Source organism: Kogia breviceps, chromosome 6 (assembly GCF_026419965.1).
Source record: "Kogia breviceps isolate mKogBre1 chromosome 6, mKogBre1 haplotype 1, whole genome shotgun sequence".
NCBI lineage: Eukaryota > Metazoa > Chordata > Mammalia > Artiodactyla > Physeteridae > Kogia > Kogia breviceps.
In genome coordinates, this window is record NC_081315.1 from 33,881,427 (window position 1) to 33,900,285 (window position 18,859).

General features: G+C 38.4%; 1 protein-coding gene across 1 annotated transcript; it reads right to left on the reverse strand.

Annotated features, from left to right (window-relative positions):
* Positions 1-1,907: 1,907 nt before the first annotated feature.
* FGA (fibrinogen alpha chain) lies at positions 1,908-10,380 on the reverse strand. Its single transcript, XM_067036911.1, has 6 exons — positions 10,131-10,380; positions 8,090-8,215; positions 7,085-7,268; positions 5,679-5,824; positions 3,567-5,091; positions 1,908-2,818 (listed from the first exon to the last, which is right to left on the reverse strand). The coding sequence occupies exons 1-6, from the start codon at positions 10,266-10,268 to the stop codon at positions 2,109-2,111; spliced, it is 2,829 nt and encodes a 942-aa protein (XP_066893012.1). The 5' UTR covers positions 10,269-10,380; the 3' UTR covers positions 1,908-2,108.
* Between the last annotated feature and the right edge of the window lie 8,479 nt (positions 10,381-18,859).

An 18,859-nucleotide genomic window follows, 5' to 3' on the forward strand; every position in this document is an offset into this window, starting at 1 on the left:
CCAACTAATAAAAATGAGTACTAATGTTATTGCAGTGAGAAACTCCTACATTTAAGGAGTGATCTGAGAAGGAATTGCCAGTTGCAAAGACTGAGAAAGGTGAGACAGAAGGGCATGGCATACTAGAAAGCAAGAGAGAAATACAGCTTGAAGAGGTAGATGGAGACAATGGTGGCAGATGTTTGAAAAAGATCAAGCAGAAGGGACTTGAATATAAGACCTTAAATTTAGAACTCCAAAGTTCCTGTTGACTTTTAAGAGAGCAATTTCAAGAGAGTGGTAACCAAGTGAAAGCTAAGTTAAAATGGGCTTCTATGTGAATGAGAGTCAGAGAGGCTGAATTAGTATTTAATTTCAGGAATTAGGGAAATAGGGCAATAGGTTAAAGATAAGTTAAAGTGGAAAAAGAGATGTTTGGTGTCTTTTCTCACAACCAAGCTGTATCTCTAATTATCATGATTCTGTTAATATTAGCTATTGTTTACTAAATTAAGAGGTTGCTTATTCTTTGCTAATAAACTCAAAGCCTTCAAAATAAATGAGAAATGAATGGCCCTTCACAATCAAAGTTGATTTCATTTTGGGACCCAATTCTGTCCCTAATAGTGTGATATTCTGGAAAATAAAATACTTCCTACTTCCAACTCCAATTCTGTGGAGGCAGATGTGTGGGTGTAAAGGTGGTAGGCCGAGAAATACTATGGCACTCTAATGTCTGAAATGAATGAAAATCCTTTTAATTTTGAAGAAGTTCATATCCAGTTATACAAAGATGTGGGGGACATCACTTATTTTTATGAAGCATTTTCAACAGCACATAAGGAAATGCAAGAATACTGGGGCTTCATATGTGACTCATGTGCAAGCTCTTTTGCTCACCTTTATTCTGCTCCCCTGGACAAGAGCCCTGGTGAAGGGCTTGAAGAAAAGTCTTCTTCTCACCCCTCCTCCCTCCCTCCTCCTTCTTCTCCCTCTCTTCCTTCCTTCCTTCCTTCTTTCCTTCCCTCCTTCCCCTTCTTTCCTTCCTAGGAGGAAGGATGCATTTACATTAGGATAGAAACTGTGCAAGTGAGGGCAATGTACTGGGATCCCAATATGCTTGGAATATTTTAATACATTTCCAAGGGTAAGTGGCAAGTGGTTCTCACTAGAAGAAAATGTGAGTTAAAAATTGGGGCTAGGAGCCAAGTTCACCAAGATCAAAGATGATCTATTTTTAGACCAAATAAAATATTGACCAATGTAAATATGTTGAATTTATGGATATGGCATAGATCATATTTAGTGAGATGGTTTCAAGAGAATGTCTTACTTTAATAACAAGTATTACATCACATGATATACTTTATGATTGGTGAAAAATGAAGTCAAATGAATGCTGTGGGGATTTTTTATTAATGTGTAAGTTCAATGTTTTTGGACTACTTGTAAATATTTAAAAGATTTTAAATGCTTTTTTTGTGTGTACTTTTCTAAAAGAAATTGGTTAGACTCTGGGGAAAAAATTCGATGTGCATTATGGTCTTCATTGGAAGACTTAAGAAGTAGATAGATCTCTATTTCTGTTAGGAAAGGATGCTTCTCCTGCCTTGCTGGATTTGCTTGCCAACAGAAGAGATGAATGTACTTAGTAACTTGTAAATTCCTATACAAAGGCCAGCCAGTGTTCAGTTCAATGATTCACAACTTAAGATATTGGTTTAAAACCTCTCAAGCAGAATGGATGAAATTACTTTTTTACTTTACAATGACCCCATGACTTTGGGTGGTGTGGGAAATGGAGACGTACTCAGGACTCCACCTTTAAGTGTTGCAGAGAGGACCTTCCACTCCACACCCGCTTCCTGATGTACCAAATGTCCCTTGGTGCATTTTAATAAAAATTTTAAAACCCACAGAGCTATTTTAAAGCTTAAAACTTCATATAATTTTATTTTTTAATGCACTAATATGTCTGAGTTACATTTAGCTACAGTACAAAGAATAATAAAATAGCACCCGAGAATTTTTAGTAGGTTGTAAAGAATCTCGACTCCTATCTCCTCCTTATTTTTTTCTCCTCTTCACTAAACACAGAAACAGAGTGCTCTCACTGCCACCCCTTCAGGCTATTGTGTCCTGAAGGGCCGGATTTTCATGCGAACAGCCCTGAGGGAATAATCCGCACCTTTGAAGGGGACCCAGACCACTCCATTCTCAATCTCATAGGGACTGTTGTCCCTGGGGTCATAGGAGCCCCCGGGGTAGTAGATGCCATTGAGATTGGCTGCTTGGCAGTTGTTGTACCACCAGCCTCCTCCATAGACTTCGGCACAGTTGTCTTCCCACTTGTCTGCATCCCTGTCGAAGGTGCTGAAACGCATGCCAGCATGAGAAGTGTACTCTGTCCCTTCCTCTACAGAACCCTCAATCAGAGCATCACCTGCCGTGCCCTCGTAGGAGGAGACCTGCAGGGCATAGCCTTCTGCCTCAGATCCTACCCTCCAGTGATATTCTGCATAAGCCTCTTTCCCAGCCCAGTCTTCTAATTCAACCCGAAGGATGGAGCCTCTCAGGGTTAGTAAGTGGAGGTATTCGTTGCCTAGCCAGAATTCTCCTTCTCCCTTGTCATTTAGGCTGCCGAAACCTTTCTTGTAGTCTTGCCAGGTCCGGTTAAAATTCAGTGAGCCATCCATTCTTTGCTGGATCAAAAGCCATCCTCCCAAACCGGTCTCTTGATCACAATAAACAGAAAAAATCTTACTGGATCCCGGTAGCTTGATATTGAAAATGCCACTTTTGGCACCTGAAGGATGTGTTTGGAGGGCATCATAACAGTCTAAAAAAAAAAATTAAGCTGGTTGGAAGAACTTACTCTCATTTAACTTTACAAAGTTAAATGGCCCAGATTAAATGAAGGCAGATACTGGCTTTCTTTCCCTCCCTCCCTTCCTTCCTTCCTTCCCTCCTTCCTTCCTTCCTTCCTTCCTTCCCTTTATAGAGAAAGGATGTGCTTACATTGGGATGGAACTTATGCAAGTAAGTAGCATTTATATATACACATTGCAAGGGGGATTTTTCTCAATGAATTTGGAATTTCACTTGCACATACTGATTAATGGCAAGTAACCAGCAAAGATATCTAAGCATCATTTAATACTAATATCACTTGTTTTTAACCTGATCTCAATGTCAACTGAGACACACACTAAAAATATGATTAATCAGTTGAGTGACAATTTCCAATGGCATACATTTTGAATGGTAAAAGAATTTGGTTAAACAAATTTAAAATTGAGTTCCAGAGGGATTCATTCATCCATTCATTTAACATGTATTTATTGAGTGCTGACTCCACACTGCTAGGCACTTGGGAATACAGAGATGAATACAATAGACAAAGTCCCTGCCCCCATGGAACTTACAGTCTAGCAAAAAAAAAAAAAAAAGCAAAAACCTGTAATTTCAATAAAGCGTGATAGAGGGCTAAGAAAGAAGTAAAAGGTGCTATGGGAGACACATTGTAGGAGTAATGAACTTAGTCTAGGGGGTCACGGAAGGCTTCCCCAAAGGAGAAGTGCGGATACCTCTGGCAAGGCGAGTTTTAGCATGGCCTCTCTTGGTGGCATGTGCTCCTTTGAAGCCAAGATCCTCTTCACGTCCAGCCTCATCTGCCATTTTATAGCTCTTGCTTTCAAATGTGGAGCCTCCTCTGTTGATAGTCATGCTACTACTGCTTGTAAACTCTTTGCCATGACTTGAAGAGACCTCATGTAGGCCGGGGTGGTGAGAGCCAATAGCCCCTAAGTCTGAGCCCATAGAATGGGTCTTACTCTCAAGCTCTTTTAACACAGGGGAGAAAAAACCATCATTGTGCCTATGAAAGAAATCATCTAGGTTACCCCTGCTAGGCAAGTGCAAGTCTAAATCTGTGTCACTACAGTCAGAACCATCTTCGGAGTTTACCACTTCTTTGGTAACTTCTGTGCGACCATCGGCATGTGTAATAGTCCTTGTGATGATTTTAGAGCATGAATGATGAGTGGTGGTTGCGTGACCAGACGTGACCTTCTCACTACCAATCAGAAGCTCTTTATCTCCTTTAGTAGTGACCAGTTTACCTGTGTGGAGCTCTCTCTTTGTCCCTGGACTTGAATTTCCTGACAACTCTTCAAATGTGCCCCAGTCTGGGTTGGAAGGCCTGATGTTCCCATGCCCTGAGGTATCTGGCCTAAAACTTGCAGACACAGAACTTCCAGAGCTCCAAGTGCCAGAACTTCCCAGCTCAGGATGGCCAGTGTTCCAAGTGCCAGCACTTCCGGGCTCAGGGTGTCCAGTGTTCCAAGTGCCAGCACTTCCGGGCTCAGGGTGTCCAGTGTTCCAAGTGCCAGCACTTCCGGGCTCAGGGTGTCCAGTGTTCCAAGTGCCAGCACTTCCCAGCTCAGGATGGCCAGTGTTCCAAGTGCCAGCACTTCCGGGCTCAGGGTGTCCAGTGTTCCAAGTGCCAGCACTTCCGGGCTCAGGGTGTCCAGTGTTCCAAGTGCCAGCACTTCCCAGCTCAGGATGGCCAGTGTTCCAAGTGCCAGCACTTCCGAGCTCAGGGCGTCCAGTGTTCCAAGTGCCAGCACTTCCAGGATCAGGATGGCCAGTGTTCCAAGTGCCAGCACTTCCAGGATCAGGATGGCCAGTGTTCCAAGTGCCAGCACTTCCAGGTCCATAAATCCCAGGGCTCACATTTCCAATACTACCAGTTCCAGGCTTCCTGGGGCTTTCTGTTGCTGATCCTGTTCCATGAGATGCAGAGTCCCCTCTGGCATGCCCATATCCACCAAGCCTCTCTAACTCCATTTTCATCTGCTGTATTTCCAGCAGTGCCTTCCACTCTGGAGGGAACTCCTGAAGCTGGCTCTTGAACTCTCTGGAAATCGGGGGAGGAACTGGCCTCATTTTTATCAGTGGTAAATATTGACTGTCACTAGAGGGAAGTAAGTCTATGGCAATAACCTGTTCCAGTTTCTTCTGCTGATCTTTATAGTCCTCCAGATCTACTTTACGTTCTAAAGCCCTAGTGCATGACCCTTTGCAAGATCGGATCTTAATATCAATGTCCACCTGGAGGGGGAGAGGAAGATAAAGAAAAAAGGTAGCTATAATAAACTAGGTCTATTGAGTCCTTAGTAGTTAATTTATTTTTTTGGAAACTGGTTTCATTTCTTTGACTTGGAGACCTACCAAACAATACTTCATTTATGTAGTATCCTCAGTGAAAGAGAGGTTGGGCATTCTAAGGCTGGCCAGGATAAGCGATAGGGGCATCTGGATTTATCTTAGAATAGATCAAAAGCAAAGTGCTATTCCCTCTGAAAGGAGACACTGCTGATGTGATCCTCTGTGAGACTGAGGCTGAAGACTCAGAGACACAGTGATGTCAGGGACAAGCAGGGGCTGGAATAAGATGCAAGGAATGAGTATTTGCTTTTGAAATTTACCATTTTACGTGCCCTTGGAAATTTTACTTAATAGCACGGAGGTTTTTTCTTCATCTGTAGAGTGGGGGAAGTAATACTTACTTTGTAGGTAGATGATGGCTATAACACATTGCTTTACATAGAGTAGGCATTTAATGAATGACTATTGCCTTCCTTTCCCTGCTATTCAAAAACAAAGAAATCTGGGGTCAGAGCCACATAATTACTCACCTCCAGTCGTTTCATATCTATCAGCTGATCCCTGACATTTTTCTGCAGAAGGTGGATATGCTGTACTTGTTCTATAACTTTGCGCTTCAGGATCTCAATTCTGCTTCTCAGATCTTCTGACACTTGGCTAAATGTATTTTCATTGTCTGAAATAGCAAATATGGGTCCTGAAGTAGCTGCCGAGTGATTTGCTTGTGATAGCCAGCAAAAGAAGGAAATTTGCTTATGGATATTCCCCATTTTACTTCTATAATCGTTTGGACATTTAATTTGGGATTTTTAAATCTATTAGGCATTTGCTATTTGGACAATATCCTGCAGTCATCCATAGATATCAATTAAGATGCCTTATTAGTAATCCAAATAAATGCAGAAGACAAAAACTCTATGAAATTGTAAAGGCATAACTGAGATAAAATGATCAGTTTGATTACATTCCAATTATTTCATTATATCCTTAATCAAGGGACGTGAATATATTCTTGGATTTTCTTACTGAAAAGGTTTTCTTCACAGTTATAGATTTGAAATTGTTCCTAAGCTTTTTTTTAGGTCAACAGGATCATGCACTTGCCAGTGCTCTTGCACCATCAACTTTAAATTAGCCAAGTGCCTCCCAAGGATATAAAGAGTCAAGGCAAGGTTTCAGGAGCTGAGGCCTTACTAAACTCACTGCCCATGCCCAGAGTGAGTCCAGAGTTTCCTAGTCCTAATGAGACTTAGTCTTAGGCCTATGAGAAAGAAACAACATGGCTCTATATTTTAAATTAAACAAAACAAAACAAAGCAAAACACTTCATAATAAGCTCGGTGGAGTCTGTGGGTTGCACTCCCAGACCCACCACATGATAGCTTTGCGCCTTTGGCCTTTGAGCAAGTACCCTGACCTCTCAGTTTCCTCCTTTGTTAGACAGAAACAAGTATCTACTCAAAAGGTTGGGCTCAGGCTTCCCTGGTGGTGCAGTGGTTGAGAATCCGCCTGCCGATGCAGGAGACACGGGTTCGTGCCCTGGTCCGGGAAGATCCCACATGCCGCGGAGCAACTAAGCCCGTGAGCCATGGCCACTAGACCTGTGCGTCCGGAGCCTGTGCCCCACAACGGTTGGGCTCATCTTATTTTCCACGTATACTCTTAAAAAAGAACACACTTAAATTCGAATCTTTAATCCAAAATGCTGACTTACTTTGTGACCTTAAAGCAATTCTAAACTAACCTCCTTTACATGATAAAAATAACAAAAACAAGCCCCTTCCTTAAAATTCAGGGATATCGTAAAGGTATATTTTTCTACATAAAGTACTTTGGAATAAAATCACAGTTGTAATAAGGAGACCTCATATCTACTTCCGATTTTTGTTGTTGTGGTTGTGTGCTGTAAAGTCAAAGCGCTAACTGTAATACTTACTCTTAGAATTGGTAAAATCCCCTCTCAAAATATCTATTATGTTCCTGGTCAATATGGTAGAGTCCTTATTGTTCTTCTGATAATCAAATAGTGAATTTTTTAGTTTATTTATTCTGTTTGTAAAATCTTGATTGACTTCGTCAATCAATCCTTTCATCCTGCAGCCAGAAGGGCATTTGTAGTTCTGGAATGAAGAGGAAAAACAACATTAAGAGTCTATCTCTTGGGAACAGACTTATGGGTGCCAAGTGGGAGGGAGGGTGGGGGGGAGAACTGGGAGTTTGGGATGAGCAGATGCAAACTAGTATATGTAGCATGGATAAACAGCAAGGTCCTACTGTATAGCCCAGGGAACTGTATTCAATATCCTGGGATAAACCGTCATGGAAAAGGATATGAAAAAGAATATATATATATATATATGTATATATATATATATATATATATATATATATATACATAAAACTGAGTCACTTTGCTATACACTAGAAATTAACACAACATTGTAAATCAACTATACTTCAATAAAATTTTTAAAAATAAAATTAATAAAAGAGTCTATCTCTCCAATCCAGTATAAATTTGAAGGTTTCTATGAGCCCCCCCCCCCCCGTTCCCCTCCCCAGTCTCTTCAGATCATCTCTTGACCTAAATGTAGTTTAAGAGGGCTAGTCAGAGATCTTAAAGAAATTCTGGAATGGGGGTCCACTTAACCATAGATTAGAACCCATGAAATCCAGAGGTCGTAATACTCAGGTTCTTAGTATTTGCCTGAATGTACAACTAAAATCCAATCTGTTAATCCTGCCCATGACCCAGAGTCTCAGAAGTAATTTAAACAGTGCTCTCAGGACTAGGTTCCTTTCTATCTGTCTTCTTTAATGTGATATGTAAGGAGCTATTAGATTATTTCCCACTGGACAAGTTTTCTGTGACCTAAAGTGTCAGCCTGTGTGCACTGCCAAAGGACCGTCCGGATCCACTCTCCCTGTGCTCACGGCTCACCCAGTCTTCATCAGAGCAGAAAGGCCAGTCCGACTCTTTGCAGGCAGACTGCCCTTTTTCCACAAGCCTTGGGCCACGCACACCTCCTCCTTCAGCGATAAATTCACCTTCACTGGGATCTGCCGCCTTTAAGGATTCATAAACACACAAGAGACGTCTTTGAGCAAATGAGGAGATGCTGGCATGCTTGTAAATCCCAAGCAAGGGATCCAAGGGGCTCTGCAAGTTTCAGGTTTCTTATCTTTGGAATGAAAATCCTAATGCCTATTTCGTGGAGTTGTGACATTAAAGGAGATGAGTGTACAAATCTCAGCTGTGTTCTACACTAAACAAGCAGTTAATAAATGTTAGGAGTTTTAAAGGATCCATTATAAAAGGAAAATTATTTGAATCAACAAGCTTAGTTAAAAATTACCTTTACATTTTCATTCATGTCTGGAGATAGAAAAATAATGGAAATAAATTTTTAAAAAAAGAAAAATAATGGAAAAACTCAGAGTTCTTTCTCTAACTCCTGTTTTAGTAGGAAAAAGCCTACACCACCTTAGCTTCAGGTCTGTCTCTCCTTCAAGTATCTACCACAGTGACCTTATGGGTCTATAATTTGAGCAAGTATATACAAGGACACAAATGTAGCCAATTCAGACTCAGAAATGCTTTTTGGGTTACTCACATAATAATTTCTTTTTATTTGAAATGAAAAAAAGTACACTGAGAGCAAAAAAAAATGGTCCATGACTGATACTTTTTTTGGAACACCTTATAATTAGAAATACAGATTTTTTTAAAAAATTTCTGTTGTGGTCAAGTGAAATAGGATATATAGATATTCTTCCAACAAGATGTTATATCCTAAAAAATCAATGTTGGTTTTAGGTTTTAGCTATTTTTATTTTGTACCACCAAGTTACAAGGATTTTTATGACTATCAATCTCAGTAGTTTATTCTTATAATTAGTTAACATTTTCTGTCTCATTAAAAAAAATACCCCAATAATAGTAATATTAACTCAAGCAATCAAGAACAAGTTATTTAAATGAACAAGTACAATCTTTTCATCTAAGAAATAAAATCATGAATTCAAACATACATTGGAAGAAAATGGCACAAAAATAAAAACAGGCAAAAATTAAATATTTATACCAATAAGGGAGAAATAAATGAAACATGCATTATGCAAAGTATAACTTTAACAAATGATATTAGTCTTGTTTCCCATAAAAATGTTTATTTATTATTTGTATAAGGGAGAAAATTATGTTAGAAACACTCTTTAGTTTCTTCTGCTCTGGTATTAGGGTTTATGAGCAATAAAGGAAAAGAAATAAAATGGAATAATTCACAGTCTAGAAGTAACTGAGATTTTGGAACATATTTACCATGTTTTTAAAAGATAGAAGTTGAAAAATCTTGTTGAATGAAGTTTCTCTTCTTTTGCATAGGTCTCTGGAGTCAAACTTTAGGAATTATTGCAATATTTGTAATTATCTTAAAAGAATACAATTGCTTCCAAAAAACATATTGCCTATCAGTTAATCTCTTCCAATTTTGCTATGTAATATGTTTTCAAAGATAACTAATTTGCTTTTTATTTGTCTTAAAGAAACACAAAAACAACCTTTCAGAAAAGCTACATTAAACCACTGTTCTGCTTATTATGGACAAAGAGCAATAAAATAATAACTAGGTTAAAAATTCTTTTAAGAATGTTCTGTTCTGCTTACTAGAAATCCCAAGGCTTAACAGCAACAAAGATGGCAAAAATTTCTGCTCTTTGAAAAAATCCAGTGTAAGACCAAGCTATAGGTGTCGAAGATTCCCCTGTGAATTTATACACTTTGGTCCCACTAAGTCTCTCTCTGAGGGTGATATTACCCTGTATTCTTGAGGGGTCAAGCCCATCTAGGGACTTGCCTCCACTGGCTACAGCTTATAAAGCTAACAGTGTGTGAGGGCAGACACATGGCTGACTCAGACCTGCAAGCTTTTTGTGAAATAAACACCAGAGAGAAAGAGAAAAGGAAATAAAGAAGGCCATACCTGAACTGTGCCCATCACACTCAGGACCAGGAAGAGGACCCTCACAGAAACCATCTCTGCTGTGGGTGGGGCTGGCTCAAGAGGAGCACTCCAGCTGAAAGAAAGGAGGATTACCTCCACGTTGAGCTCGCATCCCATTTAAGTCTGCAGGAGGTCTGATTAATCATTATCTTTGTCCCATTGAGACAGTCAACATGCACCCTGCATCCCTTGCTCCTTCTGTAAAGTTGGTGTCCCAGAAGTTCTTGCTCAATTCCCTAAGCTTGTTTGCTTCAGATAAGCTGTTGCAAAGGTAGCCCAGTTCGTGGAAGATCCCACATTCCAGGAACAGGGTGACTTTGGGAATGCAAAGGGGAACGTGGGAGGACCTACCTCTACTCGAGTACTTGAAAGAATATAGAGGGTGGTGGAGGCAGGCTAGCTGTAGCCCACCGGCAGAGATCTGACAACTGAGATTTCATTTTATGCAGGAATTATAGTTGGTTGATCTGACTTTTGACTGACTGTGGTGATGAGCTGATCCTGAAGGCCTTCGATAAGCTTCCTCTATCCAGAATGGTTAAAACAAGCAGACGCTGGAGCCAAACATCCTAGGTTCATACTTCCAGCTACATCATTTCCCAGCTCTGCTTTTGGACAAATTACTTTACCTCTTTATACCCCAGATTCCTCATTTTTAAAATGGGGATAGAAATAACCTATCACACATGTTTTTATGAAGAATAAATGAGTTAATCCTGTAAAGCTCTCAGATTGCCACATATCCAAAGGTACAGAAACTGGAAAGAAATCGTATTTTCATGGCACTTTATGTTCTCCAATAACAATTATTATTTCTTTCCAGTTTCTGTACCTTTGGACATTCTAATTTATTTTCCCTGATCTTCATCTCCATATCAAATTTTCTTGTCTAAGAATTGCCAGATTTAGCAAATAAAAAACGATGCCTAGTTAAATTTGAATGTCAGATAAACAGCAAATATATTTTAGTGTAAGTTTGTCCCATGCAATATTCAGACGTATTCATACTAAAAATGTGTTTTGCTGTTGTTTATCTCAAATGCATATTTAACTGGGCATCCTGTAATATGTCTGCCAATCCTTCCTTGTCTCAAATGCTGCTTCCTATGTGAAGCCAATCCTGATCATAGTATAACAGCCAAAATTTATTGAGTGTTTACTAAGTGCTGGCGACTTTGTTGGATACTTTACACAGTACCTGATTTCATGTCTCCAATTGAAAGCAATCTCTTGTTCTTTCATACTTCCTTAGACCATGTACCACTCATGACAATTATTACTGCAGGAACATTGTCCATCTCTTCCACTAGATCATAAACTTGAGAACTGACATATTTTAATGGTCTTTATATTCTCCCCAAAGGGTGTGGGGCTTCCCTGAGCAAGAAAGCAGGAGCGGGTTCCACTGTTGTGAAATTGAGCCCTGTCTCAGGCTCTGCAGGCATGTGAAACTTGCTGTAAACGGGTGAGAGCCCTGGTACAAGGCAGCACCCTCCTACACTGCTTGCTCCATGGAAGGTTCTTTGTCTGATCAAGCTCATCTCTGACGTGGCTGTTTTGAAGCAGCTTCAGAGCTCAAAGAGAACCCTAGAGTCTTATCCAGGTTATGAAGGGCAATGACTCCATGGAAAGCTGGATTACACTTGTCCACAATGGCTGAACTAGCAAAATGCCAGAAATGTGAAGTGCCTTTCTTAGGGGTAAACATGGTACATGGAAGAAGTTCCCAGACAGTAATGTGGTGAGCTTCAGGTGACTTGGCTGGACATAATCTGATTGAAAGTAAGTTAACAGAAACCAGTGTGACTGAATGCCAGCACTGTGGTGCCATATCTGGGCTTTTCCAAGGTACCACCTGTGGCACCATCCTTGCTGTTCCATGGCTCCTTCAAGTATCTGCATGTCTCACTCCCTTACTTCATCCAGGGCTCTGCTCAGATAGCACCTCTTCAGAAATGCCTCCTTTGACCACCCTACCTGAAGGGCAGCCACCCTCACATGCTATTCTTTTAACCTGAGTTGGTTTTCACTCATTTAACTTTATCACTACTGGACACTATATATGGGAAAGTTATTTGTTTATTTTTTGTTTCTTCCACACTAAGTTTCCTGAAACCGAGGCACACTGTCTAGTACAATGCCAGGCATAGGCTAAGTACCAGTAAGTATTTGTTGGAGTGATGGAAGGCTGTCACAGTGGCAGCACAGTGTGCTGGAAGGACAGTGGGCTTTGTAGAGAGTGAGATCTGCATCCTAGCTGAGTGATACGGGCAAACAAAATTCTCTGAACCAGCTTGCTTATCTGTAAGATAGAGATGACAATAATTATCTTGCAGTGTAGAGATGACAAGATTTATCTTGCAGTGTTGTTTTGAGGATTACATAAAATGTGAGGCTATGTAACATGTTCGATGTACACATTACAAGCTCCAGAAATGGTTCCTAGAATGTTCCAATGCCCCTAAATAGAAAGTTCCTGTGTTATCTCTCCAGTGCCACAATTCCCTAACCAGGCACCTTTGGGGCTCTCTTTGGGCCTAGCACTGCAGGAATGAGTACCAGGCTGGGCTCTTTACCTCACAAGCAAGCCTTATTATCAGCTATGGAGAAGTAGGTTTTGTTTAGACGGAAAGCCATGCAGGTGAATAGGTAACAAATAATGCAAGGAATATCATTTTTTTATTGAGGTATAGTTGATGAACAATATTATATAAATTTCAGGTATACAACATAGTGGTTCACAAATTTTAAAGATTATAGTTCATTTACACTTATTATAAAATATTGGCTATATTCCTGTGTTGTACAATATATAGGAGTGTCATTGTTTAAAAGCATGTGACAATAAGGATAACTTTACAAGTGTAAAAGTGGGAAAAAATTAAGAAATTTCCAGTTTCTTAGACCAAAACCACTGTGTATTGCATTTTTCCCACAGATGACTGTATCCTATTTTCCTTAGCTCTAATGAGAGGAAAGTTTCATTCATTTATCCTTTGAAAATAATATAATTTCTCACAAATTATAAATATTTAAACTCAGGGATTCACATATTTGTTATGCCATCACATCGGGCAGCACTGGAATAGATTTTATTTGTATGATGTAAAAAGAATAGAAATTCTATAGCTGTAATTATGTTTCACTTTTAAACTGTATCTACACACCAAAATTTATACATGAGAGTAAAATACATAGCGAGTCATTTAAATATTTGACACTGTGTAAACATAACTTTAAAATACAAGCAAAACAAAATAATACAATCCTCAGCTTTCTTTTGAATGGGATATTTGTCCTTCTGAGGGCTACATCCCAGGAAAATAAAAGAACATCCCTTTCTTTACCTATTTATTTATTTCGGTACGCGGGCCTCTCACTGTTGTGGCCTCTCCCTTTGCGGAGCGCAGGCTCCAGATGCGCAGGCTGAACGGCCATGGCTCACGGGCCCAGCTGCTCCGCGGCATGTGAGCTTTTCCCGGGCCAGGGAACGAACCCATGTCCCTTGCATCAGCAGGCAGACTCTCAACCACTGTGCCACCAGGGAAGCCTTCTTTACCAATGTATTTTAAATGTATTGAATTCTGAGGACAGTTCACTTACTTATTCATTCGTTTGAATATAGCAAACATTTACTGTATGTCTATTATTTGTCAGTCCTGCATGCCGTGTTCTTGAGATAGAAAGGCAAATAATGTATAGCCTTGTACGTTCAAGTTGCTTACAGTTGGGGAGCAAATAAATATATGTGCAGCTAAGAAGTTAAACCATATAAAATTGCCATTTTTGTAGATCAAAATGATGAATGTCTGTAATTTCATATGGTTTAATCTGATATAAAACAATGAAAAAAATTCCGTGAGGTAAGTTCAAAGAACTTTTAGAGCACAGAGTAGAGGCTGAAATATCGTTTCTGCATTGTTTTCTGTCACATTTTGTGTAAAATGTTCCTTAAAATATCAGATTTAATTCAAGCCTAAAAATGAAAGATGCTTTTGAAAAAATACTAATTGTAAGTCTTTTAGCATAAAAATCTGTATGAATCTATAAATTTATTATTCTCCTAATAACAAGAAGATAATGGTACCTTGACAGGAAATATTTTGTTAAAATGATATTAAGTGTACAACTGGAAAGTACCGGAATTAATTTCTAAATTTTGAAATGCCTGAATTATAAAAATATAGGAGGTTCTGCCACTTATACTACTCTTTCAGGGCCTCTGCCTCAGGTTTGGACAGCAGTGACAGATCTATAAAGGATTCACTGGAAAATACTGGCAAGGCTCCTTAGCTTTGTGTACATTATTTTCTCTCCTTGTGTCCTGCATTTCAAGAGTATTGCAGAAATTTGTTTTTAACCAATCTACTGTGAAAGGTGAATGGGATAGTATGATTGATGTGAGAGGAGCTAATGGGACTTTTACTTTCAGAACTCATCAGTACTCTGACTGCAGATGGTTTTCCTGGAAGTTATAGCTGTAGAAAGAAGTTGGGAATTTCTTTAAATACACAGAACTAATTCTGAACTACACTTACGAAAGTGAGGAAGGAACAAAAGAGTTTTTCTTGATGGTTCCTGATTCTATCACACTGTATTTCTCTTTAATCTCTTTATTCAAGAAAGAAATCTACTTTATTTCTTGTAATTAAACTGTTCCCAGATGAGTAGCCATTTAATTGAATAAGTTTTAAACATTTTTTCAATTCAATTCTGTAGTGTTCCAACAATAGAATGATCATCCTCTTTTTTGTTTTTATGCATGATTTTCATGGTCTTTTACTTAAGCACTTTTAATCAAGTTTCCACTGTCTTTATGTGTGTGTGTGATGTATGTATGTATGTATGTGTGATGAGTGTGTGTGAGAGAAAGAGAGGTGAAGGTGAGGTCCCTGAGTTTTTGCTTTACTTCCTGTGGTTTTTAACTGCATCATCAATTAAATAATTCATTTTTCAAGATAAATCAATTTTACTTATAATGTGCTTTGCGAAATTTTACTGGAATTATCGAATTCTTTGTTGAATGTGTATTAAAGTATAAATCCTTTTTTAAAAGTAAAACCATTATGCAGATGAATAATCAAGTGATGTATTACTATCAACAACATGAATTCATTCCACAATCATACAGCTTAAATCCATTTAATTTGGCACACTGCCGATTTCATTGTGGTTCTTCTATTAAAGATTAGCAAACATGATCTATCAGTTGGTATTTATTTAATAGGGATTCATTGAGATCTGGGGAAATAGTATCTGTGAGGTATTTAGACTTTCCACAGCAAGGAATTATATGAAAATTATGGGGTAATTTAATTATCAAAATCCATTTAATTCTCTGTGATTCTTCTTGAAACCTATTTTTAACAGACCATTCTATAGTAAAACCAAGGCAATTTAAAGAAGGCATTTTGGTAAAATTTTGCTTAGATAAAATTCAAGAAAAAATTATGGAGCATAACAGAACAGAAACCCAAATTGAGAGACATTTTACACATACTTGACCAGTCCACCAGAATATACTCTAAACAGTCAAGCTCATGAACAACAGGGAAAGACTAAGAAATTGTTACCAAAGCTGACTAAGGAGATATGACAACTAAATGTAATGTATCCTGGATGGGATCCTGGAACAGAAAAAGGACATTAGTGTAAAAACTGATGAAATCTGAATAAAGCATGGAAGTTAGAAAAGAGTGACTACTAGGGTTGGTTTCTTAAGTTTTGACAAATGAGCCATGGTAATGTCAGATGTTAACATTAGAGAAACTGGGTGACAGGGATAAGGAACTCTCTGTATCTTCTTTTCTGCAAATTAAAAAGTATTCTGAAATTTAAAATTTATTAAAATATAAAAGCAAAAAAATTAAAGTTTTAAAATTATGTTTCCAAACTTAACTGACATTAGATTCAAATCTCATGCAGCAATACCAATCTTAACAGCAAAAAACAATTCAGTTTTGTTTTTGTCTCTGGAGCAATTTCATATGTGATCTCATTTGACCCTTCCCATAGCTTTGTGATTAAAAAAAAGAGCGATTTAGGAAGGAAAACATTTCCAGTCCAAGGTCTCTTAAAAGTTAGATCATTTTTTTTCTAAGTCACACTTTAACTATTTGTCCCTGAGTGTTTGAAAGAGGCCACTTTCATCACAGAATGGAATCTGCCCTACTCTGTTTATTTAGGGAGAGTCAACATTCAGATTTATTTAGGAAGGATTCCCATCTACCTCAGGTTACTTCATGCTTTTAAGTTACCAGCAGAAGCAAACCTGGGTGAAGATCTGGGAAATGGGAGAGAGGGTCAAGAATACTGGATTTGGGATTTGGAAAAGACAGTTTTGAGCCAGTTGAAGACCTGATTAAATGTCATGATCTGAATTTATCCATTTGGACTTTCAAATATTTCCCAATGAAACTGAGATGAACAAGAGCTTGAAATTTCACCAGCCAGCCTTTCCAAAAGGCTTTCAAACCTGCTACAAAAGGTGTGTTCTACAAGTCAGTGGTCAAACCTATTATCGATGCTCATAACGGGCCATGGCTACAAGGCCATTTGGGCCAAAGCTCATGTTTACAAGGCCAATACTACCTATCTTTAGTTCATTTTCCTTCTTAAAGGAAAAAAAAAATTAATACTCTTATTGGATGCAGATCACTATTGGAGAGTGGTTATGATTTATGTACACTTTTATGGGGCCAATTAATTCTCTGATAATTCCTATGTCCCAAAGTAATTTTTGAACTGTCTCTCAAGAGTCAGAATCATCAAAATTATGTTCTTTGACCATAATGAAATGAACTTAGATGTTAATTTAAAATACAGTTTTAAAAGGCACTAGTTTGGAACCAAATAATAGTCACTTTTTAAGTCTTCAGTTCAAAAGGAGATCACAGGAAGTTACAAAATACTCAGATTGTGGGTAGATCTTAACGGTGCTGAATGGAAAAAGTAATAAATACAATGAAGACCTTAGTAGTGTTTCTAAAAGTGTTTGTTCTAAAGGACCAGTTTTATTAAATTTCTAATCAATCACAGACCTATTGGCTTATAAAATGCAATAAAAATAATTTCTAGTAAAATAAAATGTAAAAAAGCAAAAATATACAAAATATAGGCCAATTTTTTTAAATATTAGATTCCAAAGACATATAATTACATTTGAATAAATACAATCATCACATACATAATATAAGAAAAATGTTTCTACATGATAATTCTCAAATTTTTTTTTTACTTATAATGTTGACTAACAAAAAATTTGTGGGGCTTCCCTGGTGGCGCAGTGGTTGAGAGTCCGCCTGCCGATGCAGGGGACACGGGTTTGTACCCCTGTCCAGGAAGATCCCACGTGCCGCGGAGCGGCTGGGCCCGTGAGCCATGGCCGCTGAGCCTGCACGTCCGGAGCCTGTGCTCCGCAATGGGAGAGGCCGCAACAGTGAGAGGCCCGCGTACCACAAAAAAAAAAAAAAAAAATTGTGGATCAGCATTCTGAGAAATACTGATGTATAGCACAATGCCATTTATATAATTTATATATAGCACAAACAACCCATGATTTATAAGAATATGTACAAATAAACATGCATCAAATCTATTACAATGGTTGATTATTAAGGGATTAAAGGGAAGAATCAGAGTGACCCAGCACAGATGAATGTGAATGGTGTGCCAGAAGTATGACTAATTTAACTTCTGTCTCTGGGAAACACACACACACACACACACACACACACACACACACACACGTGGGAAAGGTATATGAAACAGTCTTTCCCACACTCTTGGTGTCTTTATCATCAATTTAGTATTTTCCATCTACTTTAACTCATCTTACTATCTTTAACTCTTTTATTCCCCATTCTTTTTGAGCTACATCAAACTGATAAGAAATCATCAGTAGATTAATTTTCCCCAGGGTTAAATGTGTATTTTCTTTTTCACTCCGATCACCTGAATTTATATCTACAAAGATACCTACTACGTATAACTTGGCTTAGTTTATACTGTTAATAATTTTAGACCCTGTAAGTTCTCAAATATGCTGTCTATACCTACACGTTTTCACTTTCCACTCACTTTCAGCCTACCCACAAATCTGAAACATGATCTTTAAAGCCAAACTACTGAACATAACAAAGAATTGAAAAAATGCTATAGCACTTCAGAGGTATATTTTAAAATCTTGATATTGTCCAATAAATGACTGTTCCTGTCTGTTGATTAAAGAACTCTGCCCTGTAGTTCATGACCTGAAGTCATAGTATCGGTGCATCTGCACCAGTACCCTCCTTTTTGGAAACTTCCCTCTGTGGGTTTTTCAAAGTATGTGACCATGCACATCTGTTTTGTACTTAGCTGCCCTATTTTGCAGTGACCTGAGTTTTGTGTGCCTGGAAAGTGAAGGGAAGGGTTGGGTAATAGTTATCTGTGATTTGAGCTGTGCAGAAAAGTAATCTGTCACTAGGAGGCTCCAAACTCTTTGTTTCACTTTAAAGTAAATTTTTAAAAGTTGATTTGTCAAGATAATCCCTTCATTCTATTTTATTTGTGGAGACATGATCCAATTGAGGGTGGAAGTATATATCTTGCTTCATTTCTTAAACTATAACCCTTCAATGCTCACCATTGAATATTAATAACTAAACAAGTAAAAATTTGAAATTCACCTTTTTATCTCTACCTAATTGGGTTTTAAATTAACTACA